This window comes from Sprattus sprattus, assembly GCF_963457725.1.
Source record: "Sprattus sprattus genome assembly, chromosome: 14".
Lineage (NCBI taxonomy): Eukaryota > Metazoa > Chordata > Actinopteri > Clupeiformes > Clupeidae > Sprattus > Sprattus sprattus.
Window position 1 is genome coordinate 8,122,359 of NC_137912.1, and position 20,000 is coordinate 8,142,358.

Sequence of the window (20,000 nt, forward strand, 5' to 3'; positions counted from 1 at the left end):
CTGCATCTGATGAGGAACAAGGTTAAACCCCATGCTGAGTTCTCCACACACTGATGACAGCTTTTTATTTAACCCACCATTTATTAATTCAACACTTTTATCCGTAATAACACACACCCGCGCCTTCTCCCCCCCTCTCCCCCCTCTTCCCATCTCCCTCCAACAGGAAGAACAGTCCCCCAGCACCACCCCCCACTGACATCACAGTCACTCAGAACAAGGGGCTGGGTTGAGAGAGGAATGGTGGCATGCAAACAGAAAGTGACACTCAAAGCTAATGACTTGAACTAACTGCCTCCTCTTGTGGCACCGCCGCGTGTGAACAAAGTCAAAACAGAGTAAACAAGCAGACGGAGAAACACACAGGTGGCTGCCCCTCTCACCTCTCCGTTTCGTTTGATGGAAAACTTCCCAGAGGGAAGGGAAAGATGGAATGCAGGGGGGGGGGGGGGGGTGTGGCTGAGAGAGGAGAGGAGGTAGGGAGGAAGGAGGGAGGCGGGGGGTTTGTTTGCATCCAAACCAGAAAAACAAAATCACCCAGAACACTACGAGGTGATGTAGGTACTCTTTCATATGAAGACATGTTTTAAAAAGAGAGAGATAGAGAGAGGCGGGGTAGATCAAGGGGGAGTGTGAGGGGAGACAGAGAGAGGGAGAAGTACTTTATCTGGCAGAGTATTTAACAGTGAAAAAAGAAATATAAAAATTAAAAAACATTACCCTATGCCTATCTCCACATATCCACATACATATATAAGCACACACACACACACACACACACACACACACACACACGAAAGAAAGGGCAAGGCATGTGTATTGGTGGGAGAGGTTTCATCAGCTCAGAGCAGAAGTTTCAGCATTCCTTCTGGAAGTAAACAAAAAAGCCCAGACACAAACACATTATCATTTGACTAGAGTCGTTCCGCAGACAGCGCCAGCGCCTGAATCTCATGTTTGTGTGGGCCGCAATGCATGATGGGAATGGGGTAAACACTTGGATCAGGCGTTTGATAGGCAGACAGCAAGCGCGGGGCTCACCAGGGGTCCGTCAACAGTAAGCAACAGTAAAGCGGTGTTTGTGTTTTTGTATCTGTGTATGTGTGTGTGTGTGTGTATGGTGTGTGTGTGGTGTGTGTGTGTATGGTGTGTGTGTGATTGGTGTGTGTGTGTGTGTGTGTGTGTGTATGGTGTGTGTGTGTGTATGGTGTGTGTGTGATTGGTGTGTGTGTGTGTGTGTGTGTGTGTGTGTGTGTGTGTGTCTGTGTGTCTGTGTGTGTGTATGGTGTGTGTGTGTTTGGTGTGTGTGTGTGTGTGTGAGAGTGTGTGGTGTGTGTAGTTTGCGTGTTTTGTGTGTGTGTGTGTGTGGTGTGTGAGTGTGCACACGGGTATGTGTGCTCGCGTGTGTGTGTGTGCATGTGAATGCCTGAATGTGCTTGAGCATTTACAAGCAAAACAAAAAACAAGCTCCAAGCCTTTGAGATACCACCCGCTCACAACACTTCAAGCACGGTCTGCACAACACTTTGATGTCCACCTGCAAAACCAGAGAGAGAGGGAGAGAGAGAGAGAGAGAGAGAGAGAGTGAGAAAGAGAGAGGGAGAAGACGAGAGAAGGAGAGAGAAAGAGAGGGAGAGAAAGAAAGGGAGAGAAAGAAAGAGAGAGGGAGAGGAGGGAGAAAAAGAGCGAGAGAGAGAGCGAGAGAGAGAGAGAGAGAGAGAGGAGTGCATATTCACTTCTCTTTATTTATTTTTTTTTAAAAGCTTAACAACTGCACCGCCATTTACATTTCTTCATTCGCTACAAGCGCTTTCATCCCGAGCGCCGTCACACAAGCACAGAGCCCTTGAAAGGGAGGGAATGATTGTGGGCGAAGTTGCATGTTGAGAAGGCTAATGTCTGCTGCCTCCGGGTTCACCTTAGGGGGGGGGGGGGACAGCTGGGTGAGTGGGCATGGGGGCAAGCCGTGGCACCCAGGCTCCGAGGAATGATCTCCTAATTAAGATTGATCCGGTGCCCCCACGCACCCCCTCGGTAGGCGGCAGAGCGCGCTGGGACCGGGACCCTGATGGATCTAGCGGGGGCCACCCCCATCTTTTATTGGCCTGCACTCATCATCTCTCATCCCTCTCTCTCTCTCTCTCTCTCCATCTCCCTCCCACTCAAAGACACCGCCAAACTCCCTTACAGTCTCTCCCCATCTCCCTGTGAATTTCTTTCTCTTTGTCTGCTACTCTCCCTCTCCCTCTCCCTCTGCCTCTCCCTCTGCCTCTGCCTCTCCCTCTGCCTCTGCCTCTGCCTCTGCCTCTGCCTCTGCCTCTGCCTCTCCCACTGCCTCTGCCTCTGCCTCTGCCTCTCCCTCTGCCTCTCCCTCTGCCTCACTCTTTGCCTCTGCCTCTGCCTCTCCCACTGCCTCTGCCTCTGCCTCTCCCTCTGCCTCTGCCTCTCCCTCTGCCTCTCCCTCTGCCTCTGCCTCTGCCTCTCCCTCTCCCTCTGCCTCTCCCTCTGCCTCTCCCTCTGCCTCTGCCTTCTTTTTTTGTTCCATTTCTTTCTCTCATTCCCGAGCTAAAAACTTGCTCTCTTTTGCTGTTTGTTGTTTATGAAGAGCCAGTTATCACTCAGGCCTTCTAATGGTCGTGCTTACACTGGAAAACATACTCAACTTCGAACAGCACACACAGGACATTCAAAAATCAGCCCATGAGACTCAGCCATCTCTACACTTAAAGGGCTCTATGTCACCCCTGTCTCCTTCTACTGTTGTACCAGAGTACTGTCCAACCCATCCCTCTGCCTCTGCCTCTGCCTCTGCCTCTCCCACTGCCTCTGCCTCTCCCTCTGCCTCTCCCTCTGCCTCACTCTTTGCCTCTGCCTCTGCCTCTCCCACTGCCTCTGCCTCTGCCTCTCCCTCTGCCTCTGCCTCTGCCTCTGCCTCTCCCACTGCCTCTGCCTCTGCCTCACTCTCTGCCTCTGCCTCTCCCTCTCCCTCTGCCTCTGCCTCTGCCTCTGCCTCTGCCTCTGCCTCTGCCTCACTCTCTGCCTCTGCCTCTGCCTCTCCCTCTGCCTCTGCCTCTGCCTCTGCCTCTGCCTCTGCCTCTGCCTCTGCCTCTGCCTCTGCTTGGACTTGCACACACAGGACATTCAAAAATCATCCCATGAGACTCAGCCATCTCTACACTTAAAGGGCTCTATGTCACCCCTGTCTCCTTCTACTGTGGTACCACAGTACTGTCCAACCCAATCCAGCTCTACTGTTCCACCGGTTTCTTCAATAAAAACCGTGCAAAACAATCACACATGACCTACACTGCTTCCAAGATAAAACGTCTCCACATATCCATCCCCTCTGATGGCCTTTCAGTTGAACTCTAACACATTGCAATCATAAAAAAGCAAGGTTTCTTCAACAAAAACTGTGCGAAACCAACACACATAACCTACACTGCTTCCAAGATAAAACGTCTCAAGACATCCATCCCCTCAGAGCTCAACTGTTAGGCCATCGCACACATTGCAGGAACAAAAGCATGGGGCATCACTGTACTGCCCTCTTGGCTTGCGTTGGCAGAAGCCTGGTGCCCGCAGTCATAGCATAACTAAACAGGATAAGTGTTTGGTGATGTTTAGCTGTGTGTACTGTTGTTGGATGTAAAACATAAAAGTTGATGCTCCTTGTGATGTACAGCGCTGTACAATGACTAATCACAGTTCTCCCACAATGCAGTGCTGTGAGGGTGGGAGTACACACGAGAGTCTCCGGATCATGACACAGCCTGACATAGGGGTGATGACTGGAGAAAAGAAAGAGGGAATTGGGAAGACAGTGAAGAGAAGAGAAGAGAAACTGATCATATTGAGAAGAAAAAGATACCAAGCGTAGAGACACAGAGGTCTTGCGCTACCTGATTGATTCCCTCAAACAACAACGCTCGGATGAATCACAGCCATCAGTAAACCAGTCATGCAAAAACACTTAAATGAGCAAATGGCACTCTTGAAGATGTCACCACGGAGGACGTGAGTATTACTCATCCCACAATTGACCCCAACCGCCCTCTCTGCATTGACTCTGTGACTCTTTCATTGAGCGTAACGGTATGCTCCAGAGCAACCCCAATGAGAGGTCATTACACACAGCTTGTTATGAACATAAGACTCTGTGTCTCCTGCTTGCATTCCTCACAGCAGATGAATTCAACACAGCTGGCGTACATTCTGAATGGTTAGAAGCAGTCGGTTCAGAAGCAGTCGGTTCTTCTGCTTGTCTACACACAGCTTGTTATGAACATAAGACTCTGTGTCTCCTGCTTGCATTCCTCACAGCAGATGAATTCAACACAGCTGACGTACATTCTGAATGGTTAGTGTGATTCAGAAGCAGTCGGTTCTTCTGCTTGTTGCACTCAAGTGTTGCCGGGGATGGAGAAAATACCTGTGAACTTGTGAAAGACGGCCCAAAGCTCGGCGATGTCGGTGGCGAAGGTGATGTCGGTGTCCAGCACGATGACCTTCTTGAGGTCAGAGGGCAGTGCTTTGGTCAGCACCAGCTTCATGAGGCCATGGATGCCAGAGTAGTGCTTATTGGGGATCCAGGACACTTCAGACTGTAAAGAGTGAGAGAAGGTGAGAGAAAGAAAGAGAGAGAAAGAGAGAGAGAGAGAGGGGGAGAGTGAGAGAAGGTGAGAGGAAGAGAGAGAGAGAGAGAGAGAGAGAAGGTGGGAGAGTGAGAGAGAGGGGGGGGGGGGAGTGAGAGAAGGTGAGAGAGAGGGGGAGAGTGAGAGAGAGAGAGAGAGGGGGGGAGAGTGAGAGAAGGTGAGAGAGAGAGAGGGGGAGAGTGAGAGAAGGTGACAGAGAGCAGGAGATTGGGAGAAGGTGAGAGAGAGGGGGAATGGTGGTGAGAGGGTGAGAGAGAGAGAGGGGGAATGGTTGTGAGAGGGTGAGAGAGAGAGAGGGAGAGTGAGAGAAGGTGTGCGAGGGGGAGAGTGGGAGAAGGTGAGAGAGAGGGGGAACGGTGGTGAGAGGGTGAGAGAGAGAGAGGGGGAATGGTTGTGAGAGGGTGAGAGAGAGAGAGGGAGAGTGGGAGAAGGTGAGAGAGAGGGGGAACAGTGGTGAGAGGGTGAGAGAGAGAGAGAAGGTGATCAAGGGGGGACAGGGACAGAGACAGACAGAGGGAGCAAAAGTGGGGTAAATACCATCCCAAGTTGAAAGATAATAGTTACACACATCAATGGATTTTATGAATCCAAGACCATTGGACGTGTGATAGATGACCGTAATTGAACATAATTCTTCCCAACAGCAGGGCTCACCTTCAGCTCGTCTGCGTCGTAGAAGTCCACACGTACGGCCGGCACCATCCAGGTGTGGAAGAGGGAGGCCAGGATGCGCTGGGCGATGGAGTCCGTGATGAAGTGGAAGTGCAGTGGGTTGCGCCTGGACACGGACAAACACACAGGACATGACATCAGTGTCTTCCAGAGTATCGGCCCTGGTTCTTTTCAGCATGTACACAAACACACATATGTTCTCACACACACACCCACTCAAGTAAATAAAGTTCCTGTTTAAGAGCAAAACTAGACACACTATTAACTTTTTATTTTTTTGTGATACATTTTTTATTGACACCATTTATGCAGTCAATACATTCATGCAGTTACGACATGAAAAAGTATCTCAGAACATTAATTACCTTTATCATTTGGTGTACCTGAACTGAATTCCCCTCCACCCACCCCCACTATTAACTTTTTAAAGTGAATGTCTGAAAGGAATGTGAGACCGTCCTTGAAAACATCTGAGACATAAAGAAGACAGCGAGAGAACATAAGAGACCAGAGCAGGACAGGGGCTTTTGTCTCCCATCTTAACATTAGATTTTCTATTCCCTGAACTGAAACGCTTGGAGCCAATTATCTGGCCTCTGTGTGGTAGAGAAAAAACGAATATAAAAAGTGTGAATAGCTGAATGGAAGCTGCCTTACCCTGAGCAGAAAGAGGAGACATAGGCTATTGGCTGGCAAGGTTGAGCTTGCAGGTAATAAGACTTTTAACTTTTAACTCACAGGTAATTAGATTTTGAACTTTTAACTTGCAGGTAATTCGACTTTTAACGTTTAACATATCAGCTGGTCAATTTGGTTGAAACATATTTGGTTTTATGGCCATAGATGTGGAAGTTGGTATTATCTTGTGCTTTATGTTGGTAATAAATGAATGCATGGGATGCACATCGCATACACAGATCACATTTTTCAAAGCAGTACTGTAGAAATCACATGCAATCGCACAGTATTCTTTCTTTCTTGATGTGCAGCGCTGTTGCCTGTTGGCTGTCTAAAACAAGCTGACAAAGAGGAAGAGGAAGACTGTATGCCTGATAGTGTACTGTAAACACCCACACTGTTGTCAGCACTCAGCTCCCCGGGGAGACAGAGAGAGAGAGAGAGAGAGAGAGAGAGAGAGAGAGAGAGAGAGAGATGACTCATCATGTTCTGACCCGTCCCCGAGCCAAACATGAGAGCCGGAGAGAAGCGCCGTGTCACCTTCCTCTCCTCCTCTCCTCCTCCTCCTCCTCCTCCTCCTCTCCTCTCCTCTCCTCCTCCTCCTCCTCCTCGGAACAAAGCGAAAGAGTCACAGCTCTTGCAGCGTTGCTGCCGCTACTCCTCGCGGTCACAAGCCACAGAGGGCCCTGGCTGCTCTCTTTTAAGTGCAATTAGCACAGCTGAGGGCCTCCTGTCTGTTCGGATGTCTTATTACACTGTATGTGTGTCAGAGTTGCACTCTCACACACGCAAACATGCACACACACACACACTAACACACTAACACACTAACACACACACACATACACACATACACACGCAAACACACACACACACACACTGCGCCAAGCTCGCTCTAAGCACTCAGCTGTCAAACTGCATAGGCATATGCACACTACATATAGCGGTTACACTACATGTCGCTCTCTGTGTGTGTGTGTGTGTGTGTGTGTGTGTGTGTGTGTGTGTGTGTGAGCAGCCATCACCATGGTCCCACACACCATCATGTGCGACACACAATCATCTAACATCAGACAGTAAACCAGCACCTGATCTCATGACTGCCTAGCCCTGTTTGATTCCAGTGGCATGGGCGTTTGTTTGGGATCTCCTTTGTGGTTACTGATGGGTGTCTTGTCTCTGTACTGAGGTGATGTTATTGTGCCTCAGAATCAAAGCATCCAGCAGAGAGGCTTCACAGCATCTTACAGTCATCAGTGGGAGCTGATGTCAATATGGCCACAGGCTCAATCTGTATAGTCATTAGTTCAATGAGCTTGAAATGTTGGTCTCATCCATATCTTTGCCTTCCCTTGTTCCTTTCATATTGCTTTCTTTCTTTCTTTCTTTCTTTCTCTCTCTCGCTCTCTCTCTCTTCCGCTGTGTCGCTATCATTTACCAAGCCTCCCTTTCATGTCTACCTTTTAAACTGAACACAAGGACTTACAAGGGCAATTCAGAATTTCCAACTAGGCAAACCCATTTCCTTGCTGGTCTCAGCGAGCTCACACTGTGCATGGAAAATAAACACAACACCTCACAACAGCTCCTGTTAGCCTGGGCTTAAAAACCCACGCTGTCAACCACTGTGTCACAACAACACCAACGCAAGCAGCCTCGTCTTACGTCGGGTTCTTGCCCGGGTCGCCTCCAGCTCCCCATAACACTTTCCCCTGACACGTTCCCACTCTCCACTTAGGGGCACAGGCAACAAGAAAACATCACATGCACAGATGTGTGGTGAGAGGACCAGGTCACAGGCACTGAAAAACAGCAGGTTTACACGTGTCTGGACATTTCCCACCAGACGTGAGAGTGGAGGTGACCTTCTGGGTCATGTCCGCCGCTCTCATCAGCCCGGTAGGTAGAGGAGGGGGCCTTCCAGGGGGCTGTGTGTACCATAGAGTATTTATGTCTATGGTGTGTACAGTGACACAAAGCCCCCGCAGCAGCTCCACCAAAGAAAAGCAATATGCTGCAGTAATTGGGCCCCGAGATTGCAGTTCTGCAACATCAGAGATGTCTTATTTAAACCTGTTGTCACTGGCTGCCCCGGCTCAGACAGACAGACACACATACACACAGACACACACACAGACACACACACAGACACACACACAGACACACACACAGACACACACACAGACACACACACACACACACACACACACACACACACACACACACACACACACACACACACACACACACACACACACACTTTTCAGGGGAGACCAACCTGAGCACTCCCCATTTTAAACTAGAACTTGTGTTCAGGAACCTGTGTGTTAGCATCCCTATGAGCTGCATGTTTTTTCGAGGGGGAGGTAATTTGGCAAATGGGTGCCCCCACCACCTTTCATTTAGCTCTGGTTTGTTCCTCTCTCTCGAGCGTTGCGGTAATTAAGACACCATTTTGTTAAGAAGCTGCAGGTGCACACCAACAAATGAGTTCTGAGCTTGTTTAGGGCTCACTCACAACGGAATAAACAGCTGAATATATAACTCACATATGCAAACGTCAATGCAGGCAGCAACAAAGATATGATTGTGGTAATTAAAGAGACATTACAGAGCTTTTGTCTAAAAACTGGCAAGCTAACTACCTAACAGCTAACAGACTTGCATTGCAAATACCAACTACAGTACAGATAGCAGACAAATGTATTTAGGCTATAATAACACCTATACAACCACACAAAATAAAGAATAAAAAACGAAATATTGCTTTCAGTAAATATGAGTGATTACCAGCAGCACGCAAACTGAAATGATTAGTGCATGATCTCCGTCTCCTTCTTCCAAAAGGTATTTCCCATCCAACGTCAAGAAAGGTGAAAAACACTCAACCTTTATACCTTCCTAGGTCACCTATTATCAGTACAGATACATATCTCTCATTATTCTGGAAAAGAGAGATCGGCCAAGCTCAGCCAACAGGCTCCGCTAGGGTAACACCTAATTCAGCAGAAGTACCAGAAAGCTCAAAGTCATTTCACTCCAGACAGCCTTAAGTAAATAAAACACTCATCTGACATAAGACCAAAGAAACCCCACAAGCCTCAGGTCAATCACACAGTTGTATAATGGCAGGCATGTTTCACTTCGATCTGATGACAACCAGTGGCCCTTAAATCCAATTTTCAAGCACAAAAAAAGATGAAAGAAACTGATTTGTCCTCAACAAAGACGCAGCATTGCACAGATGACTGTAAAAATTGTGGGGAATATTTGATTATACTGCACCTAGGGGCAAGGTATCATTACCCAGCAGCTAGGAGACAGTTACCATGGGAAAAGGTCACTCCGCTGTGAGTCATCCAGCCTGCAATGCACATTGTGTAATCAGGTGGAGAAGGAAAGCGCCTTATACGTGGGCTAATAATGTCAGCACCCTCTTACCTGCTGGGATGGCATTCATTTGTCATCGGGAAACAACCACACCACCACAGCAAAAATATGCCAGCAGAGGAATTCATCACGCACAGATTCAGCTTCCTCGCAGGGTGCTTGTGTATGGTTTCTTGTGTGCTTGCTTTTTTCCTAATCTCTGTTTTATCCTTTCTTTCAGGGGTCTTGTTAGAAATCAGTTTCGTTTCTATGTATTCAACCATGTATGGGTGTGTATTTATTCAGACTATGACTGATCACGATATGAAGTATGATGTATCGTGTGTGTGTGTGTGTGTGTGTGACTGAGTGAAAGAAAGAAAGGAATAAAGAAAGCAAGACATACACTACACTGTACACCTTGCGGTGGTTTTGCACTATACATCACTACCCCAACCTTTTGAAAAACACATCATTTCAGAAAAAGTCGACTTTTCACAAAACATTACAAGACTACAGAAATGGCGGGACTTCACTTCTTGTTTGTGATTGGACCTTTGTGAAATGTTGTTGTGTTTTGTGAAATGTTCTTGTGCTTTGTAATGTCATCGTTTGTAAAAACATCATTGAGTTTTCTGAAATGTCGCTGTGTTTTGACCCTCTGGGCCACCGTAGTAAGATGCACAAGACAAAGAGCATTTATCAGCATAAAGCAGTAGTCAATTATGGAGTAGCTGCATGTAGGATCTCTTCTCTGCACATCAACTTTCATTTGGGAAAAGCACACAGACTCTCTGAAGCTTGGCTGTCAGCATTATGTCCGCTCCGCTTCCTAATTGCTAAATTGAAATCATTATTGAGCACTGAAATAGTTTGCCAACTAATCAAGGGCTTTGCTCCTTGCGTGCTCATTATCAAGACTCATTATCACACTCTAAATCTTCTGCCACATGTAATTACCTGAGTAATAAACTATTTATTACACTGTTCATAAAGGCATAAACTGTTTATGGGGGTAATGGCTCATGTTTGACCAAAATGAATGCATTAATGTTTAATGAAATCATTTTGCGAGTGACTGCAAATCCAAGGTTCTGGTGTGCAGAGTGTCAGACACTTTTCTTTTTTATTGCCGACTGCAAATGGAACGCCATGGGAGGAAACGGAGTGCAAGAAACCGACTGGTTTTGCATTTGATCATACTCTGTCTCTGCCTACGAAGTTTAAAAGGCCTCAGTTGCTGCCTTCTCTGATATCTTTGCACTCTCTTACTTGTTGTTCACTCCCTCACACTTTCCCTGTCTCTCTCCCTCTTGCTTGCGCGCCTTTCTTTTTTGGACGTTGAGTGAGGGGCACAAGGAACCGACACTGGGTGAGCCGTGGGGCTGAGGAGAGGGAGCTGGGGGACATTTTTACACAAGAGTTCACGGGGTGGTGTTGCCTGGCAACAGGGAGTAGGCGGCTGGCGTGGCATCCGGATATTCAGATTGAAGAGAGAAGGACAACAGTATGGCCCAGCTGTCTGTCTCTCTCTCTGTCTCTCTTTCTCTCTCTCGCTCTATCTCTCTCTCGCTCTATCTCTCTCTCCCTCTCCCTCTCCCTCTCCCTCTCCTTTTCTCTGTGAGGAAGAGGTGGGGGGGCAATCATAAAGGAACATAGGAGCAACCTCATAATGACATCGGCTTAATAGGCTAACGCAGACAGAATGGAGTACCGTATACATTTTGTCAGTGAAAATGTTCACATTATCTGCAAGTCACTCCAGAATTATTTCTAGGAATTACATTGACTGGTGTTTAAAACCATAGATATATACATATAGGGTAAATGACAATGATGAAATGAACAGCAGACTGTGGAATGAACTCAGAGTGGAACAGAAGCACTGGCAAAGAGACTGAACCTTCTTTTTCATTATGTGAGAGCAAACACCTACCGATGGAACAGGACAGACTTGACCAGCGTCACCACGTCCCTGCTGGCATTGTAGCCTGCACACACAATCGCCACATGGATCGTCTGCAGAGAGCAAGAAAGAGAGAGTGTGTCAGAGACAGGACATAGAGAGAGAGAGAGAGAGACAGGACATAGAGAGAGAGAGAGATAGAGAGAGGTGGGAAGGGGGGGGGGGATTCACAGCTTTCAAAAACTCGTTCTGAAACATCTTAAGGAGCATATTTTATACGTCTGAACAAAGTGCATTACAACTGCCCTTTAAGCACAAAGCACCAGTTAAGTCTTTTCAGGATTTGCGCATGGGGGAATGAATTTCACTTAAGGATAACCGAACCAGTGGGACGCACACTTCCCAAGACTGATTCAACACTGCTCCACAAAATCATGGAGGACAGTGAAATATCCCTAACCTAAAAAAAACATGATAAAATCACCCCTGTTTTTTTATTTAACTGTTGTTAAATACATTTATTAAGGAGTCATTTCGAACATCTATTTCCTGGGTAAACACTGAGTAATTTGATATATGACCGCTCTGCTTTCTCAAGCTAGTACTCAGAGCCCTGCAGTCCTAATGTCGACAGATCCATTTGAGTGACAGGTGTGCATGTTTGGCCCATCTATACTACCCCCAGGGTGCCACTGGGTCACAGTAACCTAGCAGCAGCCAATCCATATCAGTCTGGGCTCAAGGCAACAAAACTGCTGCCCAATGCCTCCACAGGTGGCACTTGTCTCAAAATGCTCAAATCAGCATAGTGGTTCAGGGGCTGTGGTTAGCCATTTCTGCGTGGGATTTTCTATACAGACACTTTGAGGGACACTAACTGAGACTTGGCAGACTCTCTGACCTAGGACCAGCTCCACTGGGAGGCCTATGCCAACGTTTCATTTCCTTTCCCAGACCTCTGCAACTGCTCTCCATGTGCTGGGTGTTCTCCAAACCACACGGGGAGATGCTGGAAGGGGATACATAGGTGTCTCTTCCCTTCTCCAGAGTGTCTGACACAGGTGCAGCCTTGCGCAAAGCTCCAACCCCCGAAAAGGCTGATCTCGGGGATAGAAGAAGAGGTGGGGGGGGGGGGGGCAGCCCCCAAGGAGTGCCGCCATTCAATCACACCCCGTATTGATTTTAAAAGAGGGGGCTGTGTGGTCACTGGAGCATCAGACTGCAGAGATTAGAGCCAACCGGCACGAGAGCGACAGAAGAGAGGAGGAGAAGAGGAAAGGAGAAGAAGAGATGGATAGAAAAGATGAGGGGAGGCCCTCTCTAAAAATGCCGCTTATGTTTGATCCTAATGGTAGTTGTGAGAAAAATGGCCGACAGCCCATATTTGGGGGCAAAGAAAATGTATGAGAGGGATGTAGGAGTGGGGGGGGGAACCTAAAAGCTTATATCCTAAACTAGCTCCAAAACCCATGGTCACATTAGCATTCCAATCACAACAGCTTGTGTCATCATCAGCAGTGAAGCGCCTCATTTGGGCAACCACGAAATAGACCAGGGTGTGGGAGACCGGTTTTTCCTCTTTCGTGCGAGAACCAGAGCAGAAAGGGTTAATATTTCATTAGCACATCGGCATGGTAATTAGGTCGTGTTCCGCACTAATGGAAGTCACAAAGGAGTTTTAATAAGGCCAGACCTTGACCTGTTTAGCTGATGCCCCATCCTCCCAGCTCCAATATGCTACAATGCAAATACCCTCCTGGCACCATCACAGGACCAGCAGATTAGGGCAAGGAAGGAAATGGCATTTCTTATGACTACTGCGTCCTTCCCACTTTCTTGCCTCAATATCAGTTCCGTCACTTAATGGTAGGTCTATTCTCCTTCTTGTCTCTTTGAAAATGTGATTTGAGAGCCATCATGTACAGTTAGCTAGTTTGAACTGAATTTACTGAAATAACATAATAACTAGATGGTGTCTAGATTCAGCAATGCACTAAGGCTGGTATCCTTTGTGGTGCTCATAGGGTACAGTCTCCATCCTAATGGCTGTGTTCTGCTGGGTTACACTTGAGCCAAGTTAAGGTTTTGTATGGCTTAGGCCCTGGTGTGTGTGTGCGTGTGTGTGTATATGTGTGTGTGTGTGTGTGTGTATGTGTGTGTGCTCACCTCACACTTGTCAACCACTGGTTGCTGCGCACACTCTGAGCCGTTCCCGGCGGTAGCGGCGCGCTGGCTGTCGTTGTCGCCCGTGCCCTCCTCATTGGAGTGTGTGGACGAGCGGTTGCCATGGCGGCCCGTTTGGTGCGGGCGGGAGAGGCTGCGGGGCGGCTGGCTGAGCTCCTTCCTCAGGGCGCGGTTCTCCTCCTCAACCTCACGCACGCGCAGCTCCAGGGCCTGATGCTCCCCGGCTCCACCAATCAGAGGGGAGGACTGGGGCTCCAGAGGCCACAGGGGGAGGGACCTCACTGGGAGGGAGGAGCCAAAGAAAGAAAGAAGAGAGAGAATTCAGAAATCGAACAGCCTGGACATTGGTAAAGATTCAGATGGAACGGGTAGGAGTGTAATATAACAAACGGCCTGAATAGCCTAAACAGCTATGGCTGCCACCTTGGCTGTGTCCTATAATCGCCAAGGAGTTGCCATAACAGCCACAGCGACCGTATTCAGCCATGTTCACAATGCCAACAATATTAGCAGATCGGCTAATTCAGCCAGTGTAATATGACAGAAATCTGCTCTCCCTGCTGTTGCCCATCAACAGGGATGAAAAATACAAAGAAGCAGAGAGCTTCGTGTTCACATTAAAGCCCCTTGAACATCCCTGAAACATTCACGGTAAAAAAGCAGTGAAACAAATGTCACGACGCCTTTCACAAGAAGAGGATAAACGCTCTGCTCCATAATACCCGAAGTGCCATCCCCCATTTTGAATGGTTTGGAGAGGGCTCCCTCTAATGAGAGATGAGAGCTGTGGCATAGATTGCAGAGGCACTGGTGAGAGCACACACACACACACACACACACACAAACACACACACACACACACACATAGATTGCAGAGGCACTGGCACTCGCTGTGAACCGTACAGACCCCTTTTTGGGCTAACTGGGAACGACAACACCAACCAGTGGGTCTCGAAATGAAAAAAAGAATTAAGTCTTTAACCATGCTGACATTCACCTCTTAAAAAGCATTGAGTGCAAGCAGCACAAGAGTATTAAAGACGTGCTAACAAAATGAACAGAGAGAGAGAGAGAGAGAGAGAGAGAAATATAGAACAAGAAAGAGGGATGGAATAAAATGGGAGTGAGCAAGAAAGTGAGTGAGTGGTGTGTGTGAGCGAGAGAGAGATAAATGGAGAGATGGAACTTGCTCATGCCATTTAATAGTCCTCCAATTTCAGCATGAGTCATTAACAACATCAGGACTGATAAGGACTCCCTCACATCACCCTCACACACACACACACACACACACACACACACACACACCCACACACACACACACACACACACACACACCATGGTCACCAAGTCTCTGCAAGTACTCTCTGATGAGCAATGAGTTCCGCTAACAGTCACTCACTGACGAGCTACACTAGACCACTGCGGAGAGAAAGAAATCTGCTTCTAGACTTTTAACAACTGTCTGATGGGCCAACCGAGTCCTTTCCACGCCCTTTGCAGTTTTGTAATCGCTCAATCAGTAGCCAAGCTGCCAAGATTTACAAGCTCTAATTTAGGGGTTGAGTCAATTTCCGCCCTACTGAAAAAGCTGGAAACGGGAACATGAGTGAAGAATAGAGAGGGACAGAAGAGACAAAAAGATGGGTAAAGAAAAGAGAGGGAAAGAAGAGAAAAGAAGGTGAATGAAGAAAGAAAGCGAATGAACAGGGAACTGATAAGTGAAGGTGAAGCAGACGAGAATGAAGATAATGGAAGACAGTGATGGCTCCTTCTGCAGCCCCAGACACAGCTGCTGACTCTGGGTCAATCCAAAACACCATGCATGTATTCATTATATCGGCACATTCCACCTACACACATGTACACACAAACACATTTAAATTATTTATTTGAATCCACCAATCATATTCTTACAGAAAGGATTCAAACATTTCTCAGAGGTTGAATACAGCTTAGTGACTCATGGGTACAAGAAACATCTCCTACACCAAACAGCAAGACTACCTATAACAGCTGATACAGAGCAGAACTTAACTAGTTGTTTGGATTGTCTCTTACTAAGTCCTGCCAGTCATAGCCCACTGACCGAAAGCTTATGGACATGCCCCAGACTTCCAAATATCAATACTACCAGCTTACATGTATAGCCTAGGTCTCTTACACATACATACACACATGTACAAACACACACACATACACATGTACAAACACACACACATAGAGACAGACCCCTCAGAGTCCCACCCAAGCAAACACACACATGTGCAAACAGCAACAAAAGAGCATAGAGTGCGGGAGCTGTTATTACTGGTATCGATCAGAGGCAGGAGATGGATGAATCTCCGGGATGATGACATCACTCACCCCGACCGCAAGAATAAAAAACACACCACAAAGACCCCGTGCCCCTTTCTGCCCGCAGTTTGGCTCGAGAGAGATGTGGCGCATGGAAAGAAATAAGAGAGAGATGGAGGGGGGGGGGGAGGGGAACAATAGCAGACCTGGCAGGTCTTGGCCGTTTATTACACGGTGTTTTTCTTCCATCTACAGACTAAGATGACAGCAGGGGAGGAAACAAGAAATAGATGGAGTAAGCCAAGACACTGGATAAGGCACCCCGTCCCAACAGACCAACCGTTTTAACAGCAATAGAGAACAGTGGTACGACAGCGACAGTGGTACACAGGAGGTAGAGAAGTCGTTTAGTAATCAGAAGGTTGCTAGTTCGATTCCAGGTCGAAGCGTCCTTGACCAAGACACTGAACCCCTTATTGCTCCTGATGTGCAGTGTGGCATCAGTGTAAATGTAAAATGTGTATACATCCTTGTAACTCGCTTTGGATAAAAGCGTCTGCTAAATGACTAAATGTAAATGTAAAAGTCCAGCACAAGTCTCCAGGCCAACATTCAGCAGCGGTGGTGCCAGGAGGGAGCCGCAAACATTTACAAGCGATTTTTTTTATAGCCACTGCTTAGGGTGCTTTTGTTGCGTCGTGTTGCTTTCCTGTCAAACCGTACTGATTCTTCAACGAAAGGTACACTTATGCTGAGCAAAATTGATAGTGGTTGAATAGTGAGTGGCCTCTAGAAAAAAGAACTTGGAAATCACGGCTCATTGTACTATGTGACATATTGACACAGGCTATGTTTGTGTAGCTATCAGGGCGCAAAACAGACGTGAGCGTTGCTTAAGTCTGGCAAATTGTGCAAGGCCATGTGTTGTTTCATTTTCACACTAATGCCTCCAGTCCCCTGTCCACAAAATCCATCCCTCTGCCCCCACCTTCCATTCCAACAACCCCCCTCCCTTCCCCCCCGCAATAAAAAAGAACCAGTGGGCCAATGGATCCATCCGAGCAGCAGGGCCAGAGCGCCTTCTGCTGTGTGCCTCGGCCAAGCTGTGATTCATTTGTGGAATGACGCGCTTTGAGTTAAGTCCCGCTGAACTGGCCCAAGCAGGCATTTGTTAGCGAGGCCCAGTCACCGGCTCTGGCATGGCCGCGCAGCAGCCGCACCTGGTCTTCCGGCGCTGCCGGTGCCATTTCATTTGGCTGGCCGTTCCCCCCTGCCACGAAAAAAAATAAAAAAGAGAATACAAAAAAAAAATAGAAAAGCCTGAAATCAGCTTACGGGAAGAGATAAGGCAAGTTAATGGATTTAAGTGATTGGGTTGCTCTCGCTTTGCACAACCACAAAGCATTAAATCACACATGTTCGACTTGACCGAGTGGGGTAGAGGCATTTGGCAGCCTAGATGGGAGACAAGCGAGGATGCGGAGACATCTCCCAATATTGTTGAAGAACTACAAGATGAAAAGCGTCTTTAAACATCATTAGCATACATTTGTGTCATTTAAAAAGACACCGCCACCTCTGTGGTATAGTGCCATCAGTCACGAGATGCCCTCTGGAATCCCTGGGTAATAGTCTAGAGTGTAACAAGAACTAATGGTTCCTAGTGATCTAAATGCAGTTCAACCATGAATACAGCACGCGGTAGTTGCATGGCGGATGGATTTAATGACATGTAAGGAGGCCATTTGCAAACAGCCAGATGCACCAAGTGCAAGAGTGTTGTCATCGACAGCCAGAGGAGCCTGCATGTCCTTCTCTGCCTGTGCTTAGCAGATGAGCCAGGGCGAGGGTAAAATAATGAAATAAAAACAGAACTTATCAGAATTACACAGCACACATTCGCGGAGTGCTTCCAGAACCTGAGAGCCAAACGTTTGGACCCGCTCGGCCCTGTTTGATCACATGAGTCATTGGGCTGTTTTGCATGCTGTGGTCCCTGTGCGGCCATGTGCGCTGGGTTTAATTGCCATCGCCCTTTCAGGGTCCAGCCATGCATCTGCATTGCCAAGGAGACATCTGCCCGATGAAAGCGAACCATCCCTCACCCAAGTGGCATCCTCTTCCACAGCAGCGAGTACCATGGGTACGAGTGCTCAGGGAAATGGCATGTGACCCCCATGTTGTGGAAAAAACTAACGACAAAAACAAAACGAAGCGGGTGCATGTGGACTGGGGCTCCCTTAATGCTGTAGTGATAAACGTAATGTAACGTAATAGAGCACAAATGAGTGGCTTCCGGTGGGAGAACAAGAGAGAAGGCTGCAGCTGAGGTCTGGGCTCGGGCACTCCCCCCCCCCCCACGAGCTATGGCCCCATGTTGTGAAAAAACAAAAAACAAAAGAACAAAACGAGGCGGCTGCTTGTTGACTGGGGCTCCCAAAATGGTGTAGCGGTACGGGCTATGGCCTTACAGGGGAAGGGTTCCATTTTGCTTGTTTGTTTTTCTGCAATCGTTTTTTGCCGCTGGGGTTTTGTCATTTCTGACAAGTACATCTTCACCTCTTGTCTGGACGTGAGACCCAGTGGAGGGGTGGGGGAATGGGTGGGGGGCCGGCGTGTGGGTATGTGTGTGCACTGGGTTTGACAGATGAATGTTGATCGCTGAAGCTCTTCAGTGGCAGAGGTGTGTATTCATGTGCATATGTGCATATGTGTGTGTGTGTGTGTATACGTTTGTGTGTGTATATATGTGTGTGTGTGTGTATACGTATGTGTGTGTATATATGTGTGTGTGTGTGTGTGTGTGTGTGTGCGTGTGTGTGCGTGTGTGTGTATGTGCGTGTATGTGTGTGTGTGTGTGTGTGTGTGTGTGTGGCCATATGGTTCCATGACTGGAGCGCGAACTCAAGGTGTCAGCACACATCTGTATCAGGCGTGGGCATGCTGGAACGGCGCCTGGACAGATCTTGCTGTGCTTTTAGTTTAATAATAACTCCGCTTCCTCAGCGGCCCAGCCCCACAGCAGGGAAGAGACACTGAGAGGGGGGGGGGGGGGGGGGGGGGGGGGGGGGGGGGAGTGCCCGAGCCCAGACCTCAGCTGCAGCCTTCTCTCTTGTTCTCCCACCGGAAGCCACTCATTTGTGCTCTATTACGTTACATTACGTTTATAATTAATTGCTTCAGACTTCTGTAAGCCCCAGTCCACGGAGAGTGGCTTGCATGTACATCACAAACGCGCGTTTAAAAGCGTTCCCCTAGGCCGCCGCCTCTGGTTAACGACTACACGTGACGGGGTCGAGAAAGCGAGTGACCTACTTTTCAAAGTTTTGGGAAACCTGGGCCTCCTGTCACACGTGCAGGCCTGAGACCAAAGCATGCTGCTTAGGCCTCGGCTGCTACTTAAGTAGGTGGCTTCGACCTGCTGACACATTCGGACATGAAGCTTACAACAGTGCATGGTAAACCTCTTTTATTGATGCAGACAAGAACTGATTAACATGTAAATGGGGTCAAGAAAGAAATACACAATAAAGTTTTGAGCATAGATGATTCTGAAGAAGGAAAAAAAAGAGAGAGAGAGAGAAATCATTGTGGATGAGTGACTGTAACATTATGCACCCGCTTTTCATAGCCAAGGTTTAGCTGCACCAGTCCTCAGCCTAAAACAATGATTCCAAACGCAATGACAGACGCAAAGGGCAACTCATCTGATACTGCTAGGCATCTCAGGTTGAACTACAATGAGTCGTCAAGCACATAAGTGTGAAAATATGGGAGAATAGTGAGAGCAAATGAGAATATATATAACAGAGGAAAGAGGGGTGAGTTGCAGAGAGAGAGAAAGAAAGGAAGGAAGAAAGAAAGAAAGAAAGAAAGAAAGAAAGAAAGAAAGAAAGAGAGATGTTGGCATTTAAAACCTCTTTATTGAACCATTACATGGAACAAGGACTCCTAAAAAGGATACTTTGAGTGCCCTACCGCAACCACACCCACACCATAGTAAAGGAACACCATGAACCACACCCACATCCACCGCAAAGTAAAGGAACCACACACCCACATCCACACCATAGTAAAGGAACCACACACCCACATCCACACCATAGTAAAGGAACCACACACCCACATCCACACCATAGTAAAGGAGTAAACAAAGTTAACAAAACAAAATTATCAATTGAGCATAATTGTCAACACACCATTTGCGTGACAAAAAGTCGGAAATAGACTTGGCTTCT

General features: G+C 47.7%; 1 protein-coding gene across 1 annotated transcript in view; it reads right to left on the bottom strand.

Moving 5' to 3' along the window:
- Window positions 1-20,000, bottom strand: part of LOC308375039 (xylosyl- and glucuronyltransferase LARGE1) — a 68,244-nt gene that overhangs the window by 25,937 nt on the left and 22,307 nt on the right. The window contains exons 4-7 of the mRNA XM_080851072.1: window positions 13,447-13,745; window positions 11,311-11,393; window positions 5,310-5,433; window positions 4,433-4,604 (exon numbers count right to left, since the gene is read on the bottom strand). Coding sequence (XP_080707198.1) covers window positions 4,433-4,604; window positions 5,310-5,433; window positions 11,311-11,393; window positions 13,447-13,745 — 678 coding nt within the window. The remainder of the gene's footprint in view (window positions 1-4,432; window positions 4,605-5,309; window positions 5,434-11,310; window positions 11,394-13,446; window positions 13,746-20,000) is intronic.